This window comes from Panthera pardus, unplaced genomic scaffold, assembly GCF_024362965.1.
Source record: "Panthera pardus isolate Hobbes unplaced genomic scaffold, ASM2436296v1 HiC_scaffold_22, whole genome shotgun sequence".
NCBI classification, from domain to species: domain Eukaryota; kingdom Metazoa; phylum Chordata; class Mammalia; order Carnivora; family Felidae; genus Panthera; species Panthera pardus.
In genome coordinates this window covers 44,917,513-44,944,775 of record NW_026526788.1, presented here as the reverse complement: position 1 = coordinate 44,944,775, position 27,263 = coordinate 44,917,513, and the positions used below count along the sequence as shown (strand labels likewise).

General features: G+C 44.7%; 1 protein-coding gene across 1 annotated transcript in view; it reads left to right on the top strand.

Annotated features, from left to right (window-relative positions):
- The first annotated feature begins 7,962 nt into the window (after nucleotides 1-7,962).
- The window catches only part of ANTXRL (ANTXR like), a 36,327-nt gene continuing 17,026 nt past the window's right edge, over nucleotides 7,963-27,263 (top strand). The window contains exons 1-9 of the mRNA XM_019444846.2: nucleotides 7,963-8,438; nucleotides 17,923-17,994; nucleotides 19,292-19,363; nucleotides 23,052-23,133; nucleotides 23,227-23,260; nucleotides 24,280-24,359; nucleotides 24,436-24,504; nucleotides 24,844-24,924; nucleotides 25,018-25,078. Of these exons, the coding sequence (XP_019300391.2) occupies nucleotides 8,164-8,438; nucleotides 17,923-17,994; nucleotides 19,292-19,363; nucleotides 23,052-23,133; nucleotides 23,227-23,260; nucleotides 24,280-24,359; nucleotides 24,436-24,504; nucleotides 24,844-24,924; nucleotides 25,018-25,078 (826 nt within the window). The 5' untranslated portion in view covers nucleotides 7,963-8,163. The remainder of the gene's footprint in view (nucleotides 8,439-17,922; nucleotides 17,995-19,291; nucleotides 19,364-23,051; nucleotides 23,134-23,226; nucleotides 23,261-24,279; nucleotides 24,360-24,435; nucleotides 24,505-24,843; nucleotides 24,925-25,017; nucleotides 25,079-27,263) is intronic.

The window sequence follows — 27,263 nt, the reverse complement described above, 5'->3', positions numbered from 1 at the left end:
CTCCATATTTAAGAGTCTCTTATGTTTTGTCCCCCTCCCTGTTTTTATATTATTTTTGCTTCCCTTCCCATATGTTCATCTGTTTTGTATCTTAAATTCCTCATATGAGTGAAGTCATATGGTATTTGTCTTTCTCTGACTGACTTATTTCGCTTAGCATAATACCCTCTAGTTCCATCCACATAGTTGCAAATGGCAAGATTTCATTTTTTGATTGCCTAGTAATACTCCATTGTATATATATACCACTTCTTCTTTATCCATTCATCCATCGATGGATATTTGAGCTCTTTCCATACTTTGGCTATTGTTGCTATTGTTGATAGTACTGCTATAAACATGTGGGTGCATGTGTCCCTTCAAAACAGCATACCTATATCCCTTGGATAAATACCTAGTAGTGCAATTGCTGGGTCATAGAGTAGTTCTATTTTTAATTTTTTGAGGAACGTCCATAGTGTTTTCCAGAGTGGTTGCACCAGTTTGCATTCCCACCAGCAGTGCAAAAGAGATCCTCTTTCTCTGCATCCTCGCCAACATCTGTGGTTGCCTGAGTTGTTAATCTTATCCATTCTGACAGGTGTGAGGTGGTATCTCATTGTGGTTTTGATTTGTATTTCTCTGTTGATGAGTGATGTTGAGCATTTTTTCATGTGTCGGCTGGCCAGTTGGATGTCTTCTTTGGAGAAGTAACTAGTCCTTCTTTTTCTCATTTCTTTACTGGATTATTTGTTTTTTGGGTGTTGAGTTTGATAAGGTCTTTATAGATTTTGGATACTAACCCTTTATCTGATATTTCGTTTGCAAATATCTTCTCCCATTCTGTTGGTTGCCTTTTAGTTTTGCTGATTGTTTCCTTCGCTGTGCAAAAGCTTCTTATTTTGATGAGGTCCCAGTAGTTCATTTTTGCTTTTGTTTCCCTTGCCTCCGGAGACATGTTGAGTAAGAAGTTGCTGCAGCCAAGATCAAAGAGGTTTTTGCCTGATTCCTCCTTGAGGATTTTGATGGCTTCCTGTCTTACATTTAGGTCTTTCATCAATTTTGAGTTTATTTTTTTGTATGGTGTAAGAAAGTGGCCCAGGTTCATTTTTCTGCATGTCGCTGTACAGATTTCCCAGCACCACTTGTTGAAGAGACTATCTTTATTCCATTGGATATTCTTTCCTGCTTTGTCAAAGATTAGTTGGCCATACGTTTGTGGATCCATTTCTGGGTTCTCTATTCTGTTCCATTGAACTGAGTGTCTGTTTTTGTGCCATATTGTCTTGATGATTGCAGCTTTGTAGTACAGCTTGAAGTGTGGGATTGTGATGCCTCCTGCTTTGGTTTTCTTTCTCAAGACGGCTTTGGCTATTCGGGGTCCTTTCTGGTTCCATACAAATTTTAGGATTATTTGTTCTAGCTCTCTGAAGAATGCTGGTGTTATTTTGATAGGAATTTCATTGAATATGTAGATTGCTTTGGGTAGTATCGACATTTTAGCAATATTTGTTCTTCCTATGCAGGAGCATGGAATCTTTTTCCATTTTTTTTTTTTTTGCGTCTTATTCAATTTCTTTCATAAGCTTTCTATAGTTTTCAGTGTATAGATTTTTCACCTCTTTGGTTAGATTTAATCCTAGGTATTTTATGGTTTTGGGCGCAATTGTAAATGGGATCAATTCCTTGATTTCTCTGTCTGTCGCTTCATTGTTGGTGTATAGGAATGCAACTGATTTCTGTGCATTGATTTTACATCCTGCCACTTTGCTGAACTCATGAATCAGTCATAGCAGTTTTTTTGTGGAACCTTTTGGATTTTCCATATAGAGTATCATGTCATCTACGAAGAGTGAAAGTTTGACTCCCTCCTGGCCGATTTGGATGCCTTTTATTTCCTTGCGTTGTCTGATTGCAGAGGCTAAGACTTCCAATACTATGTTGAATAACAGTGGCAAGAGTGGACATCCCTGTCTTATTCCTGACCTCAGGGGGAAAGTTCTCAGTTTTTCCCCATTGAGGATGATATTAGCGTTGGGTCATATATGGCTTTTATGATCTTGAGGTATGCTCCTTCTATCCCTACTTTCTTGAGGGTTTTTGTCAAGAAAGGATGCTGAATTTTGTCAAATGCTTTCTCTGCATCTATTGAGAGGATCGTATGGTTCTTGTCCTTTCTTTTATTGATGTGAAGAATCACATTGATTGTTTTTCGGGTATTGAACGAGCCCTGAATCCCAGGTATAAATCCCACTTGGTCGTGGTGAATAATTTTTTTAATGTATTGTTGGATCTGGTTGGCTAGTACCTTGTTGAGGATTTTGCATACATGTTCATCATAGAAATTAGTCTATAGTTCTCCTTTTTAGTGAGGTCTGTGTCTGGTTTTGGAATCAAGGTAATTGGCAGGTCAGATAATGCTGGTCAGTAATGCTGGCCTCATAGAAAGAGTTTGGAAGTTTTCCTTCCATTTTTATTTTTTGGAACAGCTTCAAGAAAATAGGTGTTAACACTTTCTTAAATGTTTGGTATAATTCCCCTGGAAAACCATCTGGCCCTGGACTCTTGTTTTTTGGCAGATTTTTGACTACTAATTCAATTTCCTTACTGGTTATGGGTCTGTTCAAATTTCCTATTTCTTCCTGTTTCAGTTTTGGGAGTGTATATGTTTCTAGGAATTTATCTATTTCTCCCACACTGCCCATTTTATTGGCCTAAAATTGCTCATAATTTTCTCTTATTATTGTTTTTATTTTTGCTGTGTTGGTTGTGATCTCTCCTCTTCCATTCTTGATTTTATTTATTTGGATCCTTTCCTTTTTCTTGTTGATCAAACTGGCTAGGGGGTATCAATTTGGTCAATTCTTTCAAAGAACCAGCTTCTGGTTTCACTGATCTGTTCTACTGTTTTCTTGGTTTGATAGCATTAATTTCTGCTCTAATCTTTATTATTTCCTGTCTTCTGCTGGTTTGGGGTTTTATTTGCTGTTCTTTTTCCAGCTCTTTAAGGAATAAGGTTAGGTTGTGTATCTGAGATCTTTCTTCCTTCTTTAGGAAGGCCTGGATTGCTATATACTTTCCTCTTACGATTGTCTTTGCTGCATCCCAGAGGTTTTGGGTTGTGGTGTTATCATTTTCATTGGCTTCCATGAACTTTTTAATTTCTCCTTTAACTTCTTGGTTAGCCCATTCATTATTTAGTAGGATTTTCTTTCGTCTCCAAGTATTTGTTACTTTTCCAGATTTTTTCTTGTGGTTGATTTCGAGTTTCATAGCGTTGTGATCTGAAAATATGCACGGTATGACCTCAATCTTTTTGTACTTGCTTAGGGCTGATTTGTATCCCAGTATGTGGTCTATTCTGGAGAACATTCTATGTGCACTGGAGAAGAATGTATATTCTGCTGCTTTAGGATGAAATGTTCTGAATATACCTGTTAAGTCCATCTGGTCTAATGTGTCATTCAAAGCCATTGTTTTTCTTGCTGATATATTTTTTTTTAACGTTTATTTATTTTTGAGACAGAGAGAGACAGAGCATGAACGGGGGAGGGGCAGAGAGAGAGGGAGACACAGATCAGAAGCAGGCTCCAGGCTCTGAGCCATCAGCCCAGAGCCCGACGCGGGGCTCGAACTCACGGACCGTGAGATCGTGACCTGGGCCGAAGTCAGACGTCTAACCGACTGAGCCACCCAGGCGCCCCTCTTGCTGATATTTTGATTAGATGATCTGTCCATTGCTGTGAGTGAGGTGTTGAAGTCCCCTACTATTATGGTATTACTATCAGTGAGTTTATTTATGTTTGTGATTAATTGATTTATATGTTTGGGTGTTCTCACATTTGGCGCATAAATGTTTACAATTGTTAGGTCTTCTTCGTGGATAGACCCCTTAATTATGATTTAACGCCCTTCTTCATCTCTTGATACAGTCTTTATTTTAAAGTCTAGATTTTCTGATATAAGTATAGCTACTCCGGCTTTCTTTTGTTGACCATTAGCATGCTGGATTGTTCTCCATCCCTTTACTTTCAATCTGAAGGTATCTTTAGGTCTAAAGTGGATCTCTTGTAAACAGCATATAGATGGGTCTTGTTTTCTTATCCATTCTGTTACCCTATGTCTTTTGATTGGGGCATTTAGTCCATTGACATTTAGAGTGAGTACTGAAAGATATGAATTTATTGCCTTTGTGTTTCTTGTAGAGTTGGAGTTTCTGGTGGTGTTCTCTGGCCCTTTCTAGTCTTTGTTGCTTTTGGTCTTTATTTATTTGGGTTTTCTTTTTCATCTTCTCTCCCCTCAGGAAGTCCCCCTTAAAATTCCTTGCAGGGCTGGTTTAGTGGTCACAAACTCCTTTAATTTTTGTTTGTCTGGGAAACTTTTTATCTCTCCTTCTATTTTGAATGACAGCCTTGCTGGATAAAGAATCTTGGCTGCATATTTCTCTGATTCAGCACATTGAATATATCCTGTCACTCCTTTCTGACCTGCCAAGTTTCTGTGGATAGGTCTGCTGCAAACCTGATCTGTCTTCCCTTGTAGACTAAGGACTTTTTTTCTCTTACTGCTTTCATGATTCTCTCCTTGCCTGAGTATTTTGTGACTTTGACTGTGATATGTCTTGTTGATGGTCCGTTTTTGTTGAAATCTACTGGGAGTCCTCTGTGCTTCCTGGATTTTGATGTCTATGTCTTTCCCCAGGTTAGGAAAGTTTTCCACTATGATTTGCTCACATAACCCTTCTACCCCTATTTCTCTCTCTTCCTCTTTTGGGACCCCTATGATTCTGATGCTGTTCCTTTTTAATGAGTCACTGATTTCTTTAATTCTTATATCCTGCTCTTTTGCCTTAATCTCCCTCTTTTTTTCTGCTTCCTTATTCTCCATAAGTTTGTCCTCTATATCACTGATTCTCTGCTCTGCCTCATCCATCCTTGTCACCATGGCATCCATTTGAGATTGCAGCTCAGTTATAGCATTTTTTATTTCATCCTGACTAGCTTTTACTTCTTTTATCTCTGCAGAAAAGGATTCTAATCTATTTTCAACTCCAGCTAGTATTCTTATTATCCTGATTCTAAATTCTGGTTCAGACATCTTGCTTGTATCTGTGTTGGTTATGTCCTGGCTGTTGTTTCTTCCTGATCTTTCTTTTGGGGTGAATTTCTTCATTTCATCATTTTGAAGGAAGAAAAGGAATTAATGGGGTAAAACAAATTAAAATTTAAAAAATATTAAAATTTTAAAAATATTAAAATTAAAAAAAAATAAAAATAAACACATTCACACAAAAAAATCGAATAAATGATCCGAGGTGTGTTTTGGTCTGGGTGTTGAAAGGAGCTTTGTAGATTAGAGAAAAAAGGGGAAAGAAAAAAAAAGGAAATCGTTTGAAAATTTGAGAAAATGAATACACAGAAGGAGACTAAAATGAAATGATGGAAGTAAAATAGAATTTGAAAAAATTTACACAAAAGTAAAAAATACAGTAGAAAAAAATTAAAGAAACATATTTAATAAAAATTGAAAATAAAAATGAATTTCTTCTCTTTCTGTATTCAAGAAAAAGAAAAGAAATGAAAAAGGAAAAAAAAGAAAAAGAAAAAAGAAAAAAAGAAAGTTTTTAGATGGACCAGTGAACACACTGAAATATGTCTGAAATTACTTCATTTTCCCCTAGAAGTCAAACTATGAAGTGCTTTATAGTCCATAAACTAAGCAGGAGGAGAGACTTGTAATCCTGAAGAGCAAGGTTGGCCCATTTGGGTGGGGCTTAGTGTAACAGCTCCATTCTCCACTAGATAGTGCTGCTTAGCTTACTGGGGTGGATTGTTATGGCACTTGTAGGTGCATATGCGCATGAGCAGGAGTGGTGAAAATGGCATCACCCAACTACCCAGTCTCTAGTATCAGAACTCTCTTCTCCCCAATCAACAATCGCACACCCATCCTTTGTCTTCAGCTTTCATCCACTCCCCACTTTTACACTGTTGTGACCAAGTCCCAGGAAGCACTTCCCTCCTGAGTTTTGTCTGATATGTGGCTGTTTTTCCCGACTCCTTACTTCTGAGGGACAGCGGCTTTGACCCATTCTGCCCTTCTGTGGAGGGTCTCACAAAGCAATGGCTGGGTGCCGGCTGCACCCAGGAACATTTGCAGAACCATGCTGCTGCCAGTACCCAGAAACTGTGGCTGGGTGCCAGCCCACCCCAGAAAAAGTTCGCGAAATAGTGTACCAGCAGCGTTTCAGGGATTAGGGAAAATCACAATACACATCTGGCACCAGGCTTCACCCTTAACGACCTTGTTCCAGCACCAGCGAATGTGGTTGTTCTCCTAGGTACACTGGGGCCTTGCCTATGGGAAACCCACAGTGTCCTCTCAGGTGTCCTCTCAGCAAGGGAACCACCTCTCCCCATGTGGCCTGAAGAACCCCAGACTCCACTCTGCTCCTGGGGATTCACCCTTCCCACCAGAGCTCCTCCAGGTATCAAGCTTCAGAGTTTCAGTCTCTGAGCTCCCCTGTTTATAGTCTTAATGGAATTTAAACCCTCTCCTTTCTCCTTTATCCTTTTTTAGTTCAGTCCCTGTGGCTATTTCCACTTTCCCACTTTCTCTCCAGCTGCTTTTGGGGCAGGGGGGTGCTTTTCCCATATTCTCCCCTCCCCCCATCTCTGTCCTCTCTCCGCATGCAAAACGGCTCCCTGTCCTCCGTGGCTTCTCTCTCCCCAAGTTCACCTCTCCACACTGTGTACCTGCTGAGTTCTGTGGTTCAGTTTGTGCAGATTGTTGTGTTAATCCTCAGATCAGTTTTCTGGGTGTGCAGGATGGTTTAGTGTTGGTCTGGCTGTATCTCTTGGACGCGAGACACACAAAAAACATCCATGCTGTTCTGCCATCTTTGCTCTTCCCCAGAAGTATTCTCTTTAAAATCAATAATACCTCCATCACACCTTCCAGCAACATGTCATTGGAGAACTCGTCAGAGCAATGTTTTTTGGGTTTTGATTTTATAGAAAAACCAAAACCACTCTACAGATATATTTTAGAATAAAGAAGCTTAACAAGCTGTGTGAATAATCAAGAAATTAATACATTTGTCCACAACACCAATAAACAGTTTAAAAGCTTTATTTTTTAAATGCCATTTACAATAACAGCAAATATATAAGATATTTAGGGAAGGCACTTGAGAAAAAAAGTGAAGATCTTCATAGGGAAGTTTATTTAAGGTGCTGGAAAAGGAGTAGATAAATGAGAACATTGCCAGGTTCACTGATAGGGGAGTCTAGAGGGCAGATTCAAATCCATCCAAGTGTATCTATATATTTAATGTTACTGTAATCAAGCATTAAGAAGATTGGGGGAGCACTGAGGATGTGCTGCTTCTAAAATTTATATGAAAGACCAAATGGGTTTTCCATGTTTTTCCACGAAGCAGAGACAAACCATCCCTATTCAGCCCTCTTTGCATTTCTGATCCACAGAAACTGTGCACATATAAAATGTTTTATGTCATTAATTTGGGGGTAGTTTGTTACACAGGAGTAGGTAACAGGAATGTCCCTCATTCACAAAGGACTATGGTAACACTGCACTGCCTTCTTCTCCTTCTAGATCCTTCCATGTCCACAGGTGACTTCAGTATTCACCAATAACCATTAATTACTGTACTCTAGTCTCCCAGTTCCTTGACCTCGTGAACACTCACAGGGATGTCCTCATCTAAGCCACCTCAGCTGCCTTCTTTGAATTATAAAAAAAAGAGTCTTGGGAGATTTTAATGGCCACCTGTGAGGGTTTAGGATAAGAGACAAATGGAGGCCTCATCTTACCCCCCATCTAAAGATACCATGACTCCTGCCTGGGGTTGTCAACAGGCAGGACACTGAGCAGAGCTGTAGGTCACAAAGTCACCATGCCAACCCCCCTGTCCATCATAACAAGGCCTTCTGCCCCAGCTGCGTGGGGGAAGGGCCAGCAGGTACTGGGCCCATCGCCCCAGAGCCAGCTGTTTCCCTCTTCCGCCCAAAGGGCAGATAGCAGGTGCAGGCTTGAAGTGCGCCTTGGGAAAGTGCTGGCGGGAGCCAAAGCCCCAGGGCACAGGTGGAGTCTCCGGAGGCAGCCGCCTGAGGTGACCTGAAGCGGCCAGCAGCCAGCAGCTCCAAGAAGGTGGCCAGGAAAATGGGGAACCACGGCCTGGGTGTGCCGGGCCCCGTGCTCTTTCTGCTGCTTGTGCTGCGGCCTCCACTGCTGAAAGCCGGAAGTTGGCAGCACAGCGTCCGGGGCTCCAGAGACCTGCATGGCCTCGTTCTAAGTGGGAAAAGCCTCCATAACTACCTCCGTCCAAAGGGGGGAAATGTCCACCACCTCCGCAGCCACTATTCCTGGGATAACCCGGAAAAAGATACAAGGCAATCCTGCCAGAGCGCATATGACCTTTACTTCATCTTGGATAAGTGAGTGGTCCTCCTGCCCTACCCAGCGCCCCAGGGTGGTGTGGTCCCTGAAGTCAATATGGGCAGGTGATGGCCAAAGGGGATGCCAGCTTCTGTGAGTGGAGGGGCCAGGGAGTAACCTTGGTCAGAGCCAAGGAACCTGTATGTCTCCCCTTGTTCCTGAGGGAGAAGGAATGCCCCCAAAATTTGTTCTCTGGGACTTTTCCTTTTTGAGAGAATAAAAGGCCACCATAAGGTTTCTGAATGGCTCTAAGTCCTCCCACCAGCATGGACTGGATCTATGGCCTGCATGCCCCTTAAATAGCTGGATAGGCAAGTGATTGCTAGGAGCTCCTTCTCAGCAGTTGTTAGAAGCTCGCTGGGTTTCAGTTTCTACTTTGTGAGGTGTTTTGCTTATGTTGTTTTCCACCCAAGTGAGTGGAAAGTTTTATTTTTACTGGCCCCAGAGAGATTATGTGTTGCTTCCACTGGGCATTCTCATAGTGTCACAGTTTGGAAATTCCTTTGTTTTCCCGGGGCACCTGGGTGGTTCAGTCATGCATCTCTCTCCTTTTTTTAATGTTTTATTATTTGTTTATTTTTGAGAGAGAGAGAGAGAGGGAGACACAGAATCTGAAGCAGGCAGCAGGCTCTGAGCTGTCAGCACAGAGCCTGACGTGGAGCTTGAGTGGGGCTCGAGTGGGGCTTGAGTGGGTCTCGAACTCACAAACCATGAGCTCATGACCTGAGCTGAAGTCAAATGCTTAACCGACTGAGCCACCTAGGCGCCCCAAGCGACTGACTCTCGATTTTGGCTTAGGTCACCATCTCACAGTGATCAAGCACCTCAGCGGGCTCTGCCCTGACAGCCAGGAGCCTGCTTGGAATTCTTTCTCCTTCTCTCTTTCTGCCCCAACCCCATCAAAATAAATAAATAAACTTTAAAGAGAAAGAAAGAAAGAAAGAAAGAAAGAAAGAAAGAAAGAAAGAAAAGGCAAAGAAAAGAAAAGAAAAGAAAAGAAAAGAAAAGAAAAGAAAGCCCTTTGTTTTCCTGCCAACGGTTTTGCTTTCTTCTTCGACTGCTTGGAGACTAGTTACAGTTTGTTTGCACTTTGAGAACAGTTATGTCTGACCTGGTATTGTCCTGGGAAGCAGGGCACCTTGTGATCCTCAAAAGGGGACGGATCTTCATGCTTGGAGAGATTGGAGACATTGCCTTGGTTCCATTTGCAACTTGTCTGTTGGATTGAGAATGAACTTTAGTGAGTCAATACTATCAGTGATATGATTGTCGATAATACTGTTGAAGCACATTTTGGTCTCCAAAGCCCTTCCACTGCACTTCTGTCATCCACAAAACCACCGTGGAATGTAGAGTAGAGAGGCATTTGCATCTGTGATCTCATGGAAAGGGGATGGCATTTAAAGGCTAGATGAAGTAGCCCCAAAGCTGATGGGCGTGGCAAGACTCAGCTTCCTGTGTGTCCTTCTATTCTCCATGGAGGCTGATGACTAGGGGGATGTGTGTCCAGCCACCAGCTTCTAAGCAAAGCCTGCAGAGATGGGAGCCACCCTGCCCACTGGAATAAGTCCTTCCTCACTGTCCTGTGGAGGGACTTCTGAGTTGCCTTGGGCAGGTCTTGCCTCAGTGATACTTGGCACGGCCAAGGGGGATGGAGGTTTCTCTCTTAGGCATTAGGGCTGGGGGTAGAAAGGCAGTAAGGGGGTTGACAGCCTTTCTCTGGGTCATTCAGTTTGACAAGCCAGAATAACAAGTGTCAGGACTGAATCCTGCTGGATTGTGTGGATTGGAGAGGAACTGAGGGTGACCATGAAAGAGCCCTTACACACCCCCTTCCCAGCCCCAGGTCATCAGTGAGGAGTCCAGCTAGATCCTGCCTGTGGTTTACCAGGCCAGGCTTGTCTGAAACCATAGCAAACTCCTCAGCCCCAGGGAAATAACACCATCTCCCCAGGACCTGCGCACACCCAGTCTGGTTGAAGAAGGCTTTACACTTCCTTTGAGGGCCAGCTTGATGAGAGATTCCTGGAGGGTGAGGACAGACTCCCTCAGGCACTTCTCCCTGCGGCTCTTGGGGAAAGGGGAGTAATGACCACTGAGGGGGCAGCCCCAAGTGTGCAAGTCAGGCAGACGGCACTCACCAGTCACGAACCCCTGAACAAACTGCTTCACCTCTCTGTGCCTCAGGGTCCCCGTATGTATGATGGGGATCTTCATACCCACCTCACCAGGTTGTGATGAGGATGAAGGCAAGTTTGGAGGCAGTTTTCCCAGCACAGCAGCAGATACAATTGTGGAAGATGAGTATAAAATGTTACTAGAGAAGGCAGAGTCATGCACACTGGGGCTGGGAACTCCCCAGAACTGCAGGGCCCCCCTCTCCTCCCTGGATCAGCTCTCTTCTGAACTGCCCTTTGGGGTGCCAGGGTAGAGGTCAAATGCCTCTGCTTGTTGACTCTCCCAAGGCTCTCTGGGACCTCTCACCCATGTGATGAGCAGTTCTATTTGTTCATTCATTCCCTTAACAATTCGTCCACTCACAAATAATGACTGATCAACTGAGTATGTTAGTCACTGTTTGGGCATGGGGATAAGGCATCAAACACTTCCTGGAGTTTCCATGAGGAGAGAGGAAATAAATAAAAGAGAAGAGGAAGTAGTGTGTCAGATGGGATTAGCACAGGCTGGAGGTGGGGGCCGGAATCAGGGCAGAAAGATGGGAAGTGCTGAGGGAGGGCCTGTTCTGAAGAGGTGGTCTGGGAAGGTGGGGCTGACAGACTAGAAAGCGAAGGGGGATAAGAAGGTGTTTTTGAGCAGAGAGGGCATGCCATTGGGTCTTGGCTGAAAAGATCACAAATGAAGGGCCCAAGGGCAGACCAGTGTGGTGGTGGTGGTGGTGAGTCGGGGGGTAGGCTAATGCAGGGATTCAGGGAGGAGATAATGGGAGTATGGACCAGTAGGGTAGGGGTGGAGGTGCTGAGTGGACAGATTCTGGATCTATTTTGAAGAATCTATACATATTGAATGAGGGAGTTGCTCATGACTGGGGCATTTCTCTGGACTGGGGACAAGGGTAAAGGGGGAAGCAGCTTCATCACTGAGTCTTCTGTAGGTAAATGTTATTACCCCTATTTCACAGATGAGGGAAGGAAGCCACGCAGGGCCAAGGAATGACCCCCTAAAGCCCTCAGATGGGAAGACATGGAACAGGAGTTGAAACTCTGGAATGTCTCCCTCCAAAGCCCATTCCAAAGTCCCTGAGGCTGAGTGGGTCCCTGCGGTGGTTTTGGAAGCAAACATAGTCTGTCACCTGCAGGAAAGCCTTGAGTGGTTCACTCCAACCTTATTCATTAGATTCATTATTTATTTGGTCATACACTAGATTGAATTGGATGAAAATTAGTGAGCCCTGCTGTGTGCCTGCACTATTTTCTCAGGCACCAGGGAGGTGGTGGGCCAGGGAGCTCCAGGCTGAGGGAGTGGCCAGTGCAAAGGCCTGAGAAGTGAGGCCCTCAGAGGATCCTGTGGGCGGGGGGAGAAGGGGGAGAAGGGAAGGGCACAGGCCAGTAGTGAGGCCTTGCGCACATGTAGAGGTGTGTTTTTCACTTCAAGGGCATATGGACATTATTTAAAGAATCACTTTTATCAAAAGAGAGAAGGATCAGACCTGTGTTTTCAAAAATACCTCTTGGCTGCCTTGGGAAGGATAGATTGGAAGGGGGAAGGATGATAGCATGGCTGGAGTGGAAAGGGGAAGGGCCTAGAAGGTCCCAGGAGGACTGTGAGGCTGGAGAAAAAATTAGAAGCTCAGAACAGGTGTGTCTACTGAGAGGAGAAAGGGCAGACAGAATTTAGGGAGCACCCACATGTGTGGCACTGGTGGAGGAAGAGGGGTTTCCATAGAGGAGAGAGGGAGAGCTTCAAGACCCATCCAAACCAAGGACGAAGCCTGTGCAGGATGCTCATTAGGGGATGCCTTGACATTAATATCTGTGCAAGGGAACAGGCAAAAATAGGATTCAGTGGAGCTTCAATGCAGACATGACAGCCTCACCTGATTCATGGGGAGCTTTGGAGCTAAAAGGTGCCTTCAGGGCTGTGCCAAGTTGGGCCAAACGATTGGGCCATCAGTCACTTCAGGTGGGAACCTCAGGAAAGGCATGCTCTTAGGTAAGGCAACTCTGCAGGTTAAAGGATCTTAGAGGGGATGACAGCTGAAGGAGCATCCTTGAAAGAGCATCCGTACTCAGCATGTTTGTGTTCTCACAGCTTCTCCCTCAGCTCAGGTGAACAGAACAGGACTATGCAGGGACAGTCTGTTGATCTGTGTACCACTTTTGGTGAACTATCCCATGCCTTTTATTTTTTCCTTCTCAGGACCCCTCACAACCCCTCAAGCTAGCCATGGCTTATGTGCTTTGATGAGGACAGAAGTCATTGGAATCTGTATACATTAAACACTATTTCCCCTTTCATCCTTCCCCAAACCGTGGGAACCTCTATTTTATTTTCTATATCTATGAATTTGCCTATTCTAGGTAACTCATATAAGTGGAATCATGCAATAGTTTTTAATTTTGATGTAGTTTGATCTGTTTTTTCTTTTATTACCTGTGCTTTTGTTGCCATATCCAAAATACCATTACCAAATCCAACAGCATGAAGGTTTCCCCTATATTTTCTTCTAAAAAGTTTAATATTTTTAGTTCTTACATTTGGTTTTGATTCATTTGAATTAATTTTTGTGGATGACATAAGAGCCTAACTACATTGTTTTGCATGTGAACATCCAGTTTTCCTAGCGCCATTTGTTGAAAATATTGTCCTTTCCCACATTGAATGGCCTTGGCGTCCTTGTCAAAAATCAACTGAACATATATATGAGGGGTTATTTCTGTGCTCTTTATTCTATTCCATTAGTCTATATGTCTGTCTTTATGCCCGTACTACACTATTTCGATTATTGTAGCTTTGCAATAAATTTTGAAACCAGAAAATGTGAGTCCACAACCTTTGCTCTTATTCAAGATTTTTTAAAACTATTTAAGGTCTCTTAAGATTCAATATGAATTTTGGGATGGATTGTTCAGTTTCTGCAAGAAAAAAGTCATTGACTTTTAAAAAAATTTTTTTAATCTTTATTTTTGAGAGAGAGACAGACAGACAGAGCATGAGAAGGGCAGGGACAAAGAGAGGGGGAGACACAGAATCTGAATCAGGCTTCAGGCTCTGAGCTGTCAACACAGAGCCCAACGTGGGGCTCAAACTCACAGACTGCAAGATCATGACCTGAGCCAAAGTTGGACACCAGGCACCCCGTCATTGACATTTTAATAAAGATTGCATTGAACCTGTAGATAGCCTTGGCTAGTATTGCCAGCTTTAGGATATTAGCTCTTCTAGTCCATGAATATGTGATGTTCTTCCAGTGATTTGTGTCTTTTAAATTTCTTTCAGCCATAGGGTCTAAGGGGTGGCTCAGTCAGTGGAGCATCTGACTCTTGATTTCAGCTCCAAACATGGTCTCATTGTCGTGAGATCAAGCCCCATGTCGGGCTTTGTGCTGAGTGTGAAGCCTACTTGGGATTCTCTCTCTCCCCCTCTCTCTCTGCCCCTTCCCCACTCTCTCTCTCTCTCTCTCTCTCAAAATAAATAAACATTAAACAAATATAAAGTTCCTTCAGCCATATGTTGTAGTTTTCAGTGTACTAGTCTTCTGCCTCTGGTTAAATTTATTCATAAATATTTTGTTCTGTTTGATAATATTATAAATGGATTTATTTTCTTGATTTCCTTTTTGGAATGTTCATTGTTAGTGTATATCGAAATGCAACTGATTTTTATATGTTAATTTTGTATCCTGAAATTTTGCTGAATTCTTTTATTAGCTCAAATAGTTTTTTGTGTGTGGAATCTATGGGGTTTTTTACAAGTAAGATCATATCTAAGAAGAGATCATTTTACATCTTCCTTTTAAATTTGGATGCCTTTTTTTCCCCTTGCCTAATTGATCTGGCTAGACTTCCAATACTACAATGAATTGAAATTATGAAACTGGGCATTTTTGTATTACTTTTGATCTTGGGAAAAGCTCTGGTCTTTCACCATCAATATGTTAACTGTGGGTTTTTCATATATGGCCCTTATTATGTTTGTCATACAACATTTCTCTATTCCTAGTGGGAGTATTTTTGTGAAGGAAGTATGTTGGATTTTATCAAATCCTTTTTCTACATCAATTGAAATGATCATGTAGTTGGTTTTTTTTTCCAATCTATTCTGCTAATTCTCTTCTATTCTGTTAATTACATTGTTTGATGTTTGCATGTTGAACCCTGTTTCCATTGTGTAAATAAATCCTACTTGGTCATGGAATAAAAATCTTCTAATATGTTGCTAAATTCAGTTTGCTAGATTTTTGTTGCTGTTGAAGATTTTTGCATCCATATTCCTATAGGATATTGGTCTGTACTTGTAGTATTTGTCAGGCTTTGATATCAAGGTAATTCAGGCCTCAGTGAATGAGTTTGGAAGTGTTCCCTCTTCTCCATTTTTTGAAAGAATTTGGAAGGGATTGGTGTTAACTCTTCATTAAATGTTTGGTGACAGTAACCTACAAAACCATCTGGTCCCAGGCTTTTCTCTTTGGGAAGATTTGTGTTTTCTGATTCAATCTCTTTACTAGACATAGGTCTATTCAAATTTTATATTTCTTCATGTTTCAGTTTTGGCAGGTTTGTGTGTTTCTAGGAATTTATCCATTTGTTCTAGATTTTCTAACTTGTTGGTATGTAATTATTCAGAGTAGTTTCTTATGATCCTGTATTTCTATAGTGTCAGTTGCAATGTCTCCTCTTCTATTTCTAATTTAAGTTAAATTTATGTATTTCAGCACCTTTGTTATTTTGTTTCTTGTGCTAACTTTGGACTTAGTCTGTTCCCTTTTTTTTCCAGTTCCTTGACATGTAAAGTAAGGGTTTTTTTTATATTTTGCTATATCCCTAATATATACATTTATCACTATAAATTTTCCTCTCAGAACTGCGCTTGCAACATTCTGTAGGTTTTGCTATTTGTTTCCATTTCCATTACTTTTAAGGTTTTATTTTCCCATTTGGTTTTTTTCTTTCATGCATTGGTTGTTCAAAAGTATGTTGCTCAATTTTCACATAAATGTAGACTTTACATATTTCCTCTTGCTTTTTAAATGTTTGTTTATTTATTTTGAGAGAGAGCACATGCAGGGAAGGGGCAGAGAGACAGAGAGAGAGAAAGAGAGAATCCCAAGTAAGCTCTGTGCTGTCAGTGCAGAGCCCGATGCAGGACTTGATCTCATTAACCATGACACCATGACCTGAGCTGAAACCAAGAGTTGGATGCTCAACCAACAGAGCAACCCAGGTGCTCCTTCCTCTTGTTTTTTTATTCCATGTAGTTGGAAAAGATAGCTGGTATGATTTAAGTATTTTTAAATTTGCTAAAATTTGTTTTGTGTCCTGTCATATGATCTATCCTGGAGAATAATCTGTGTGGACCAGAAAAGAATGTGCATTCTGCAAAAGTTGGATGAAATATTCTATATATGTCTATTAAGTCCATTTGACCATGATATGGTTCAATTCCAATGTTTCCTTGTTGATTTTCTGCCTAGATGATCTATCCATTGCTGAAACTGGGGCATTGAAGTTGCCTGTTATTATTGTATTGTTATCTTTTCTCCAGATTTGTTAGTATTGCTTAATATATTTAGGTGCTCAGATGTTGAGTACATATGTATTTATGATTGTTATATCTTCTTGATGTATTGACCATTTTATCATTATGTAGTAACTTTCTTTGACTCTTGTTACCATTTTTGGCTTAAAGTCTATTTTGTCTGATATAAGTATAACTATCTAATTTCTTTTGGTTTCACTTGGATGGAATATCTTGAGTTCCTTCACATTGAACCTACATGTGTCTTTAAAGCTTAATGAGTCTCTGGCAGGAAGCAATTAGTTGGGACTTGTGTTTTTGTCCATCATTTTGCAGATTTTTCTTCTGGTAATATGACCCTGTTTCTAATAACATGTTAGTACTGATGCTGCTTTTTGCTGTTCGAGATTTACTCATTCTCTATTGACTTCTTATTATGAGGAAAGGGAATTAAGCTTTCTTATAGCTCAGCTCCCCTATCTGATTTTTACCCATCCTTTCCATTCTCCCAGCATAGTTGTATCACTAGGTGTTTTGGCCGCAAGCTTCAATGATAGCAATATCTTCAAATATCTGCTAATCATCTCCATTCTCATTTAAGAGTGAGTCACTAGAACATGACTGGAGCTCTTTGTACTAGAAGCCCACATGGTTGTTTTCCATACTGCCTCCTTCCTAGGGATCTATAAGTCCTGTGGTATCTTCTATGGCCAATGAATACTCATGTTTGTCTATGTTCTAGAGTCTAAATCTTTCTTCAAAATCATCACAAACTGGAAACTTCCCCAGAGTAAGTAGGTGAGTTGTAGACTCTTGTTTCCTATAAATCTTCTTTGGAAGATCCTTTTCACACAGGGGGAAAACAGGAAAGAAAAGTAATAAGAAGGAGCATGGAAAGGGTTACCATTAATTAAGGAAGTTGTCCTGCACTTTAGCATGGAAGCTTCTGAGATAAAGTCTGCGTCATAGGTTGGTTGTCAGAGTCTAGTAATTTGCTACCCAGCAATTGTCTAACTCACCCTGATCTGCCTAGTACGATGGGTAGAGCATGGGTTTTGAAGCTAGATCTGGGTTCAGATCCATGCTAAATATGGAAATGTGGCAAATGTCATGACCTGTGAATCTCATGTGTAAAATGGGAATAATGCTGATATCATAGAGTTGCTCTGGAATTGGAAATCATGCATGTAAAGTGTCTGGTATGTATGTGTCCATGAATAATAATCCTGACATCATCAGGAACGTCTATCCTTAGTTTCCTCATCATCTACTGGCAGTTTTAGATATAGCCTAGAAGAGGTGGAAGGAATAATGGAAAGGAAAAGCCAAGAGTACTTTGTAGGGATGTGGTGCCAAAGAGCTCTGCCTCACACCAAACCACCCACACCTTCAAGGGGCAGGGAAGGAGCATTCATCTGGGAGACAATGGCAACCAGGAGAGCCAACAGATCAGAACTGGTGGAGGCTTTGCCAACCAATGCATCCCCCTTGTTTCTTGTCCAACAGTCTCACCTAGCATGACCAAATATCCTGGTTTGCCACCAGAGGTGGCAACCTCAGAGGTCCCTCAGTCCCAAGCACACAGGTCTCCCATAATTCACACTGATGAAAGTCACCACCAGGGTGACCCGTTGAAGTCACTGAAGGTGTGTGGCAGACTTTAGCTATGTGGAAGAGAGTAGGGATGAGGAGGTTGCTGAAGAGCCTGCAGGAGGGCAGAGAAGGCAGAAACTATTCCTACACGACAGATGTAACTCATCCCTCTCACTCATGTTTCTTCATTTTCAGGTCAGGCAGTGTGAACAACAACTGGATGGACATTTACAACCTTGTGGAAGATTTTGTCAAAAAGTTCGAAAAGTATGGCTTCTCTGTGTTAATAGTGTGATTTCCTCTGCTAAACCCAGCACAGAGCTGTTTGGACTCAGTGAGAATTGGAGTCCCTTCATGCAGGAGCACAGAGCCCACAGTGAGGAAAAGACAAATCGCAGTGATTCCAAGGGCCCCAACAGCTTTACTTGGCTCCTGCCTGAGAAGCTATATGACTGAGGACACAGTCTGCCTTTGAGGACCTAATAGATTAAGAAACAGGCAAACCAGTAACATAATAATTAAACACCTGGTTTAAAGGTGTCAGGGGTCAAAAGAAAAGGCAAAGGGCTTATATGATGAGCTTAAGGAAAAAGCAAGAATTTTAATTCAAGGATAGCTTCCAGAAGATGTGGCAATATTAACTAGGCTTTGATGGATGGGAAAGACAGGGTAACAGGAACCATCAGGGAGACTTCTTGTGGAGTGAGTAGTCTGTTTGGCAGCAGAGTAGGTTTAACTCAAGGTAGGGCTGGGAGATGAGGCTGCGCATGTCAGCTTGGGGCCATGGCCATAGCAGCTCATAGTGCCAGCACACAGGACCTAGATCTCCTGCTGTGAACAATAGGGAGCAACAGATGATTCATGATTAGAGGTCTGACATGAGTAAGGTAGTGCGTTAAGAAGAAAAGTTTGGCAAAAGTGGGTAAAATGAATGGGAACAAGAGCTAAAAGCAGTAGGGAATTCAGCTGGGGATCTATGGTACCAATTTAGCCAAGGGATAATGAGGGTCAACAAACCAGAAGACAGTGGACAGGAGCAGGAAAGAGAGGGATGTATATGAATGGCTGGCAAGGGGGAAGATAATTTCTTTGAGATGAGAAGAGTTGAGCTGGGGAAGACAGGCAATGAAAGAAGGGCAGTGAAGCTCCAAAAAATGTTACAGAAGAGAGGCCAAGTGGAAGTCCCTCCTGCAGGAGTGTGTAGATGTCTATCTCCTTTTGCATGCAGCTGTCTGTGTGAGCAACTATCTGTGTGAGTGCCTGTGTGTGTGCGTGCACATGCATGCGCACATGAGAGAGAGAGACAAACAGGCAAACAGACAAACACTATTGGGGTGTTGTGAGTGTAAGGATGGACACTCCTCCCTTCCCAGAAGGCCACACATCTTACAGACCTCAGAATTCCTTACTAAGGTTATAGGAAGCTCTGGGGTTTGGGAAATGGACCCCAAAGCAGAAGAATTGGGATGGGGCAGGGAAACTGTCATGCACCTCTCCCTGGCTGCTCGTTCATCATTTGCAACCTGTGTTGGTGACTTCTCACAAGCATGTGCTTTCTCCCCAGCCCGAAACTGCGGATATCCTTCATCACCTACTCCACAGAGGGCCACACCCTCATGAAACTCACCTCAGATAAGTAAGTGCCACATTGATCCCCAAGACAGGCCCAGTGGGTGAGACTGATGAAACAGCCAGGGGGAAAATGGGTTCCCTGAGATCACAGTGGGGAGCCCACTGCTGTGAAGACTACTGGGCAGGCCTGGACTCCACTGTATACCCTGATGCCCAGGTCTAGCTCCCCTGCCCTCTCAGACCCCCGGCTGCTCTGACAATGGCCAACCCTGTGCAGCTTGACTATCTCCACCCCCTCTAAGCTTTGCCTTTCACCTGCCTGAGTCCTTCTATCTTCATTGTTCCCTGTTCTTAGAACAGGCTGGCTGTGAGGACTCCCAGAATTTTTTGGAGCAGGTGTATGTTTTCTTTATAAATGGTGACCTGCATTAAGAACCTGCTGTTGTGTGTCACTCTCTACCTTGGGCCAGTGGGGATTCCAGTGAGAAAAAGTCATAACCAGGGAGGAAGGGTTGAGCAGCATCAAAGTTTTGATGGTCTCAGTGAAGGGATCTTGTTCCTTAAGTGGGTCTGAGACATGGGACCCCAAGAGTGGGGTCCTAAGCATCAGGCTGGGAGAGGGTGCTTGAGAAAGTCATGACCACCATCCTAGGTTGGCCATGGTGGGACCAGCAGTTTTCCCAAAGTCTGTAAACTGGGAATTATGGAGCTTTGAGTAGCTGGGTAAGGAGGTTAAGATTCTCAAAAGCACAAATGACTGGAGCCCAATTCAGAGAAAGTTAAGCATCAAGGAGAGGTTGAGCACCCTCAGGACTAGATGGGCCCCAGTATTTGTGGCACAGAACCGCATTCAGGACCATGGGAAGAAGCCAAGAGCAACAGAGTGAACAGCCAACCTGCAGGGGAGGGGTGTGGTGGTGTCAGTGCATGGAGACAGCACTCTCCTGCCTGACTCCAGGACAAGCAGGAAGAGAGGGCTGACTGCTCCAAGCACTAGTGGAGGCACAAATTTGTGCATAGGTGGGGTTTTGCATTAGGACAGAGAGACCTGAGTGGGGTTGAGGTGGAAGGAAGCAAGTCCATTAAGAGAGACGCTGGCAGGTGGCAGAGAGATACAGGGCTGCTGGGCAGGGGGCTCTGGAGGAAGAGCTGCCCACTGGGGAGGGTAAGACCTCTGCCTCCTCCAAGGTGGGGGGCTCAGGGCCCAGATGTGAGAAGCTGTGGGGGGGGGGGGGCAGGTAGGGTCTCCATGGTCATCTCTGGAGAGTGAACAAAGTAACATCTTCCCCAAGCCAGGGTTCAGGAGTGGGAGTGGGGCCTAGGGGAGTGGAAATGGTGTGAAATTGGTGGGAAGGGGCAAGATGTGCATTTGGGAAGACAACTCACACTCAGATCAGGGCCCTAAAGCTGCCAGCTCCCAAACCCCCACAGGACCTTGACTGGAGCTGGGCTCAGCCTGGGATTGGCCTTCCTAAACATGCTCCACTGCCTAGGAGTTGAGGAGGCCTTTGGCAGGGAGCCTGGGAAGGACCTCATGCAGAGAGAATCCAGGAGGGGACACTAGAGCCTGATATAGGTGTGATTCTGGAGGGTCTGCAGAGAATGTGGGAGCAGGGATGGGACCCTGCTTAATGCTTTCTGAGCCCTTTCTGCTAGGAGAGAGTAGGCTGAGGAGACAGAGTTGAAAGGGGGTTTGTTCTGGGTACTAGAAAAGCCAGGGGCCCAGAGCCTAGGAAGCCCCCAGGGTTGATGGTGAGGAGGGTGACAACAGGGAAGAGATGGAGGGGATCCAAGGGGTTGAGACAGATGTTAAAGAGTAAGAAGGACTCTAGGAGACAAGGAGCTGGTATCCCCTCCGTGGACATAGCTGGGAGCAAAGTTAGAGGAGCAACACTCCCTGGGGAGAGCCTGCTTGGGCAAGAAAAAGCCTGGGGGCTCCTAGGCTAGACACTGGGAAGGGGTGGAAGAAAATCTTCTGGTATGTGGTGAGGAGGGAGAGGGCTTCTGCTGAGTGGAACAGCACCTGGTTTGGCCTCCACTGTCCATGGGTGCCAGGCCTCACCTCCTGGGCTGGGTGGGACTGGACCTGGGGCTCTCAGATCTCACCCCACAGCAACATCTCCACTTCCCACAGTGAGAAGCCCTCTCAGGGTCCCAGCTCTCCTAGCCTTGCTGTGCCAGCTCGGCCTGTCACATGGGATTATCCTGAACCTAGGGCCCCAGTCCCACCTGTGAAATCCCCCTTAACAGCAGCCGCCTGGCCACATACCCATGGCAGCAAGGGGAGCACTGCCCCTCCACCTGCATGGGCAGCCCTCGAGGCACTTCCCCAGCTTTTGGCCTTTTTCTTCAGGAGTACGTGAACCCAGGAGCCCTAGTTCTCTCATTAAGCAGCTTGCTTCTTCCTTTGGTGTCAATCCAGAAGGGGAAGTGGCTTTTTTGGGGTGGTGGGAGGGCAACGAGCCAACCTCAGGATTCTGTGATAGGGTAAGATGGGACAGGGCAGGGCTATCAGCAGGATGACCTTTTCCAAACTCAGCCTTACCTGCTGAAGGAAGAGTGTGCCTTCCCAAGGGACCCAGTAGGTGCTAGAAGCCCTGCCAGTTACACTGCGAGTACAGATTCACAGTGGCACATCCATGGGTGTGCCCCACATTCACCATGGATGATCAAGGCAGGGCTCTTGAGGGTCCCCCAGGTAGTGTGCCTGAGACAATGGTGAGTGCAGAAAAAGCCAGGCCATACCCATGGGAGCAGCAGAGCAGCCTCCCCCCACCCCATGCTCACCAGATGGGGGACAGAGGAGGCCTGAGCAAGGCCTGTTCATATCAAGGACACAGAGCATAAGGTCATGACCAGGCTACTTGATTTGTATTCTGTCCCGACTAGACAGGTCTGCACAGTGCACAGTGGCTCCAGGATGGCTTGGAGATGTTTTGTTTTTTCGTTTTATTGAAATATAGCTGACACACATTAGTTTTACATTAGTTTTAGGCGTGTAACATAGTGACTTGACTCTTCTATACATTAGCTGTGCTCACCACAAGTGTAGTTACCATTTGTCACCTACGACATTATTACAACATCCTTGACTATATTCCCTTTGCTGTAGCTTTCATTCATGTGACTTTTTCATTCCATAACTGGAAGCCTGTATCTCCCACTGCCCTTCATCCATTCTGCCCGTCCCCACCCTCCCCTCCCCTCTGCAACCATCAGATAGTGCTCTGTATTTATGAGTCTGTTTCTGATTTTTGTCTGTTTTCTTCTTTGTTTTGTTTTTTGGATTTCACATATAAGCGAAATCATATAGTATTTTATCGTTCTGTCTGACTTAATCATTCGACATAACGTCGTCTAGATCCATCCATGTTGTTGGAAATGGCAAGATCTGTTAATTTTCATGGCTGGCTAATGTTCCATTGAATATATACACCACATCTTCTGTATCCATTCATCTATCATTGGACACGAGTTGCTTCCAGACCTTGGTCATTGTAAATATTGCTGCAATGAACGTAGGGGTGCCTGTATCTTTTCAAATTAGCATTTTCATTTTCTTTGGGTAAATACCCAGTACTGGATCATATGGCATTTCCATTTTTAATTTTTTGAGGAACCTCCATAATTTTACCCACAGTGGCTGCACCAGTTTGCATTCCCACCAGCAGTGCACAAAGGTTAGCTTTGGGCTCTTTTTAATAGTCAATACCTCATACCACCACAATCCCTTTTCTGATTTTTTTTTTCAGAAATGAAATAAGTGATGGTCTTAATAAACTTCAGAATACAGTGCCTACTGGAGCCACAAACATGCATGAAGGATTTAAAAAGGTACCGAATCTAGAGCAGAGATGCTTTATGGAGTTCTTAGAGTATCCTGGGTCCTCCCACCCAGGACTCCAACACTCCTTCATTTCCTTGCAGGCAAATGAGCAGATTGAAAAAGCAAACTCTGGAGGTAAGCTTCCTGGTGACTTCATTACAGGCAGGTGTGGGGACAGAGCCAGTCCTGGACCTCAACGAGGTGCAGACCCTCCTTGGCCCCTTCCTAGCACTGATTCTTAGAGCAAGGTGCTTGCCCTCTCTGTGCCACAGGTTCCTCCTCTGTGCAGTGAGGATGAAAACCACCCCCAGTGATGAGTCTCAGAACCACATGGGATCATGTGTGTACCATCTAGGCTCTTGGTAACTGCGAGGTGCTTGACCAACACTTGGGCTGCCTGAACAAGAAAAGCCAAGGGAACCAGGAGCAGACAGGATTCTGTTTTCAGAAAAAAAGAGCTGGATTTCCCCTTTGCCCACACTTTGTCTCCATCACATCTCTGGCCCTGGTGCCTTTTCCCTGCGGTTCCTTCCCTTTGGTTGATGTCATCCTGTGACTGTGCCTCCAACACTGGAAACGGCTGTGCTCTGCCCAGAACCATGTTCATCTAGGTTAGGGCTCCAGCTCTTGCCAGGAAAGAAGCATGGGCCTGGTGGGGAAAGGCACTGAGCTGGGCACAGCATCCTCAGCCCGAGAGCCTCTGACCTCACCTTCTGGATCCCTGGGCCTGTGGATACAGCAGGTCTTTCTGCACGTGCTTGCCTGAGCCAGAGTCCCGCCTTCCACCGAGCTGCGAGACACCTTGTACAGTCGAGTCTGGCTGTCACTCCCTTTGCTCATCTAAAAGGCTGACGCTTGTCCAGTGAAGCCAATGGAATTGCCTTTCAGGGCAAAGGTTGTGAGTCTGGTCATAGTGACCGTAGTAGGAAGGGCTGGAGCAGGGCTCAGTGCCATCTGTAATGTGGGTCCTGTCTAAGTCCCCTCCTCCTTCCAGGACTGGGCTTCTAGTCCTCCAGGCACTTCTGATACTGGGTGCTAAGGTCGGGTGCCTGTCCTCTGGAGGAGGAGGTGTGAGGAACAGTGCTGTGGACCCAGCAGCCTACAGAGTGTCACTTGGGTGCCTTTACTGACCAGGCCACTTGCTTTTTCTGCAGAAAACAAAGTTCCTTCCATGATTATCTCCTTGACAGAGGGAACACTGCTACCAGAGTCCTTTGATGAGACTAAGTACGAAGTGAGTCCAGTCCATCATTACCAGTATTTTGTTCCACATAGTTAGTGATTTATACTTACCACTTTCCTTCTCTTAGGCTGCAAAGGCTCGGAAAATGGGGTCAACCATTTATGCCATTGGTGTAAAAGACTATAGGAAAGACCAGGTAATTCCAAACAGGTAACCAGGTGCCACCTATAATCCTAGATGAGGAACTTTCAAAGACGGCTTTCCCAGGGTTGCCCAAGGATGCTTCTCGGTAGAGGAGAATAATGGCTAACAAGGAAGAAATGAATAACAAGTATCGTGTCAAATCTCCACACCCAAAGTGCGGAGTAAAGTAAACTAAGGGCTTTCCCTTCCCTAATGGTGGGCTGCTGGCCAAGGCCAGGGTCTGGCCCTCAGAGTCTAACGTGGCATGAGCCAAGAGACTGCCTCCTGGAATGGGGACTTCTGGGTCCTAATCCCCTACCTATGCGCCCAAGTCACCTCCTCTCCCTTGTAGCTGTTGGAAATTGCAGACAGCCCAGAACACATGATTGGAGTGGACAATGGATTTAAGGAACTGAGAAGCATCGTAGAACCAGTGAGTAAGGGATGTGAGAAAGGGGATGGGGTGACATCTCACCACAACCTCCTGTACACTGTCCCTGACCTGCCACCCCTCTTTCTATTCCAGCTCACAAGTAAGGCGTGTATTGAAATTACAAAAGTAGAGCCTTTGCATTTGTGTGCAGGAGGTAAGAGCTAGAGTCACTGTTGTAAACACAGGGATGTATGTTGTGAGTATGTGTTGTGTGTGTGGTGGGTGTGATGTGAGCATGCAGTTTCAGTGTGTGGTGTGTGTATGCATGCGTAGTTGTATAGACGTGTGCATTGGATATGTAAGCAACTGTATCATTTTGTAAGGTGTTCATGCCAGGAATGATAAGTGGGTATGTGTGTAATTCTTTTGTTTTTGTTTTTGACATAATTTGTATATATCTTTCTGTATAAGTTTAAAATATACCATGATTTCACATACACATATTGCAAAATGAGTACCACAATACGTTTAGTGTTATAACTTTTTTTTTAACTTTTATTTATTTTTGAGACAGAGAGAAACAGAGCATGAACAGGGAAGGGGCAGAGAGGGAGGGAGACACAGAATCTGAAACGGGCTCCAGGCTCTGAGCTGTCAGCACAGAGCCCAACGCGGGGCTCGAACTCACGGACCGCGAGATCATGACCTGAGCTGAAGTCGGACGCTTAACTGACTGAGCCACCCAGGTGCCCCCTGTTATAACTTTTTAAAATATCAGAACCAAAAGTTTAATTAAGAAATAAGAAAAAGTATATTTTGAAAGCCCTCAACAAAATGCCAGCAAATGGAATCTGAATCTGACAACATGTAAAAAGAAGAGTCCATCAATAATAATTAGGTATCACACCAGCAATGCAAGTCAATTCAGTATTTGAAATATCAGTGTAACTTACCACATCAGCAACATGAAGAAAGAAAAACATGATTATCTCAAAGGACGAATAAAAGAATTGGAACAGTTCAATGGCCAGCATCATACTAGAAACATAGTCCGACAAAAGGTATCCACACAAATACAGCAAACAACACACCTTGTTCTGTGGGGAACGCCTCTCCCCGACATCTGGAACTTCACAAGCGTGCCCTCTCCCCCCCTACAAAGGTCCCTGAGTCAGTCTGGTGAGGACATCCTGTGCAGTGACTTTTGTGATAGAAGCCCCCTCCCTGCGATGAGCTCTGTGTGTACAGGCTTATATGTCTCATCATGGAGACTGGTACTGAGGAGGGTGGATAAGCACACTTACTCCCCTGGTAACAGCACACACAGCTGGATCTGGCCAAACGCAGACCCAGAGACCGGGTCGGCCTCTGTGCTCTTAACTGTAAGGCTATCGTGCAGTAGACCATGGGGTCAGACACAGCTGTGTTCAGATCTGGCTCTGCTGCAACCTGGAGCAAATTACCAAATATCTGTGAGCTCCCCTTTCGTCTCCAACAACACCCACTAGCACATCTCTCGTAAGACGTAAGGCCGCGCGATCTTACAGGGACCGGCACAGGATCTAGAAGCTGGGAAGCCCTAACCAATAGTAGTGGTACTAATAGCCCCACCATCCTTGACACCTCCACCCCAAGGCTGAGCTCATGGGCGGGGGGGGGGGGGGGGGGGAGGGCATAAAATCACCAGTATGAAAGCGTCTCCCGCTGAGCCAGCTGTTGGCAGCAGCTCTCCGACTCTTCCTGTCTTCTTAACCAACTCGCAGTGAGAGGTTGGAGGCGGGCAGGAGACTCCCACACAAGTAGGCTCTTGCCCTGCTTCTGCTTTAAAGCACCCCGCCGTGCAGCCGACCTGACAGCTTCATTCCTCTGATTATGTCCCCTGCACACACGCAGGTCATGGCGTCTGAGCAGCATGTCAAACTGCAGGTGCAGACATCAGTCGTTGTCCATCCCCCATGGCGGCCTGGCCAGGGTTACAGGTGCCTGCCACACACCCGCTGACAGCTCAACTCAGCATTTCCTGCTCTGACCTTTAAGATTGTCGCCCTCTTGACGAAAGCTGCCACACGACATGACAGTCACTTGGAGGCAAAGCTCAAGGCAGGAACCTGGACCCCAAATGAAATAGAAAGAGCCATTTCATCAGGCTGTCATTTGAAATAAATCAGTGGGTCAGGGTGCCTTGGGAAGCAGACAGGGCATGAGCACGACACTCCTGACCTCTTCAGTCTCTCAGGGTGCTCTCCAGGATGAGGCAGAGAGGCCTCTGCTGGCCTTCCTGCCTCTAGGCCTGTGCTCCGCACAGGACCTCAGGGCACTGAGAAAGCCCCTTCCCTAACCCCAGCCTGGCCTGGAAGTCTGAGGCCCCTGGCCCCACAGCAGGGCCAGTCAGGTCTTCC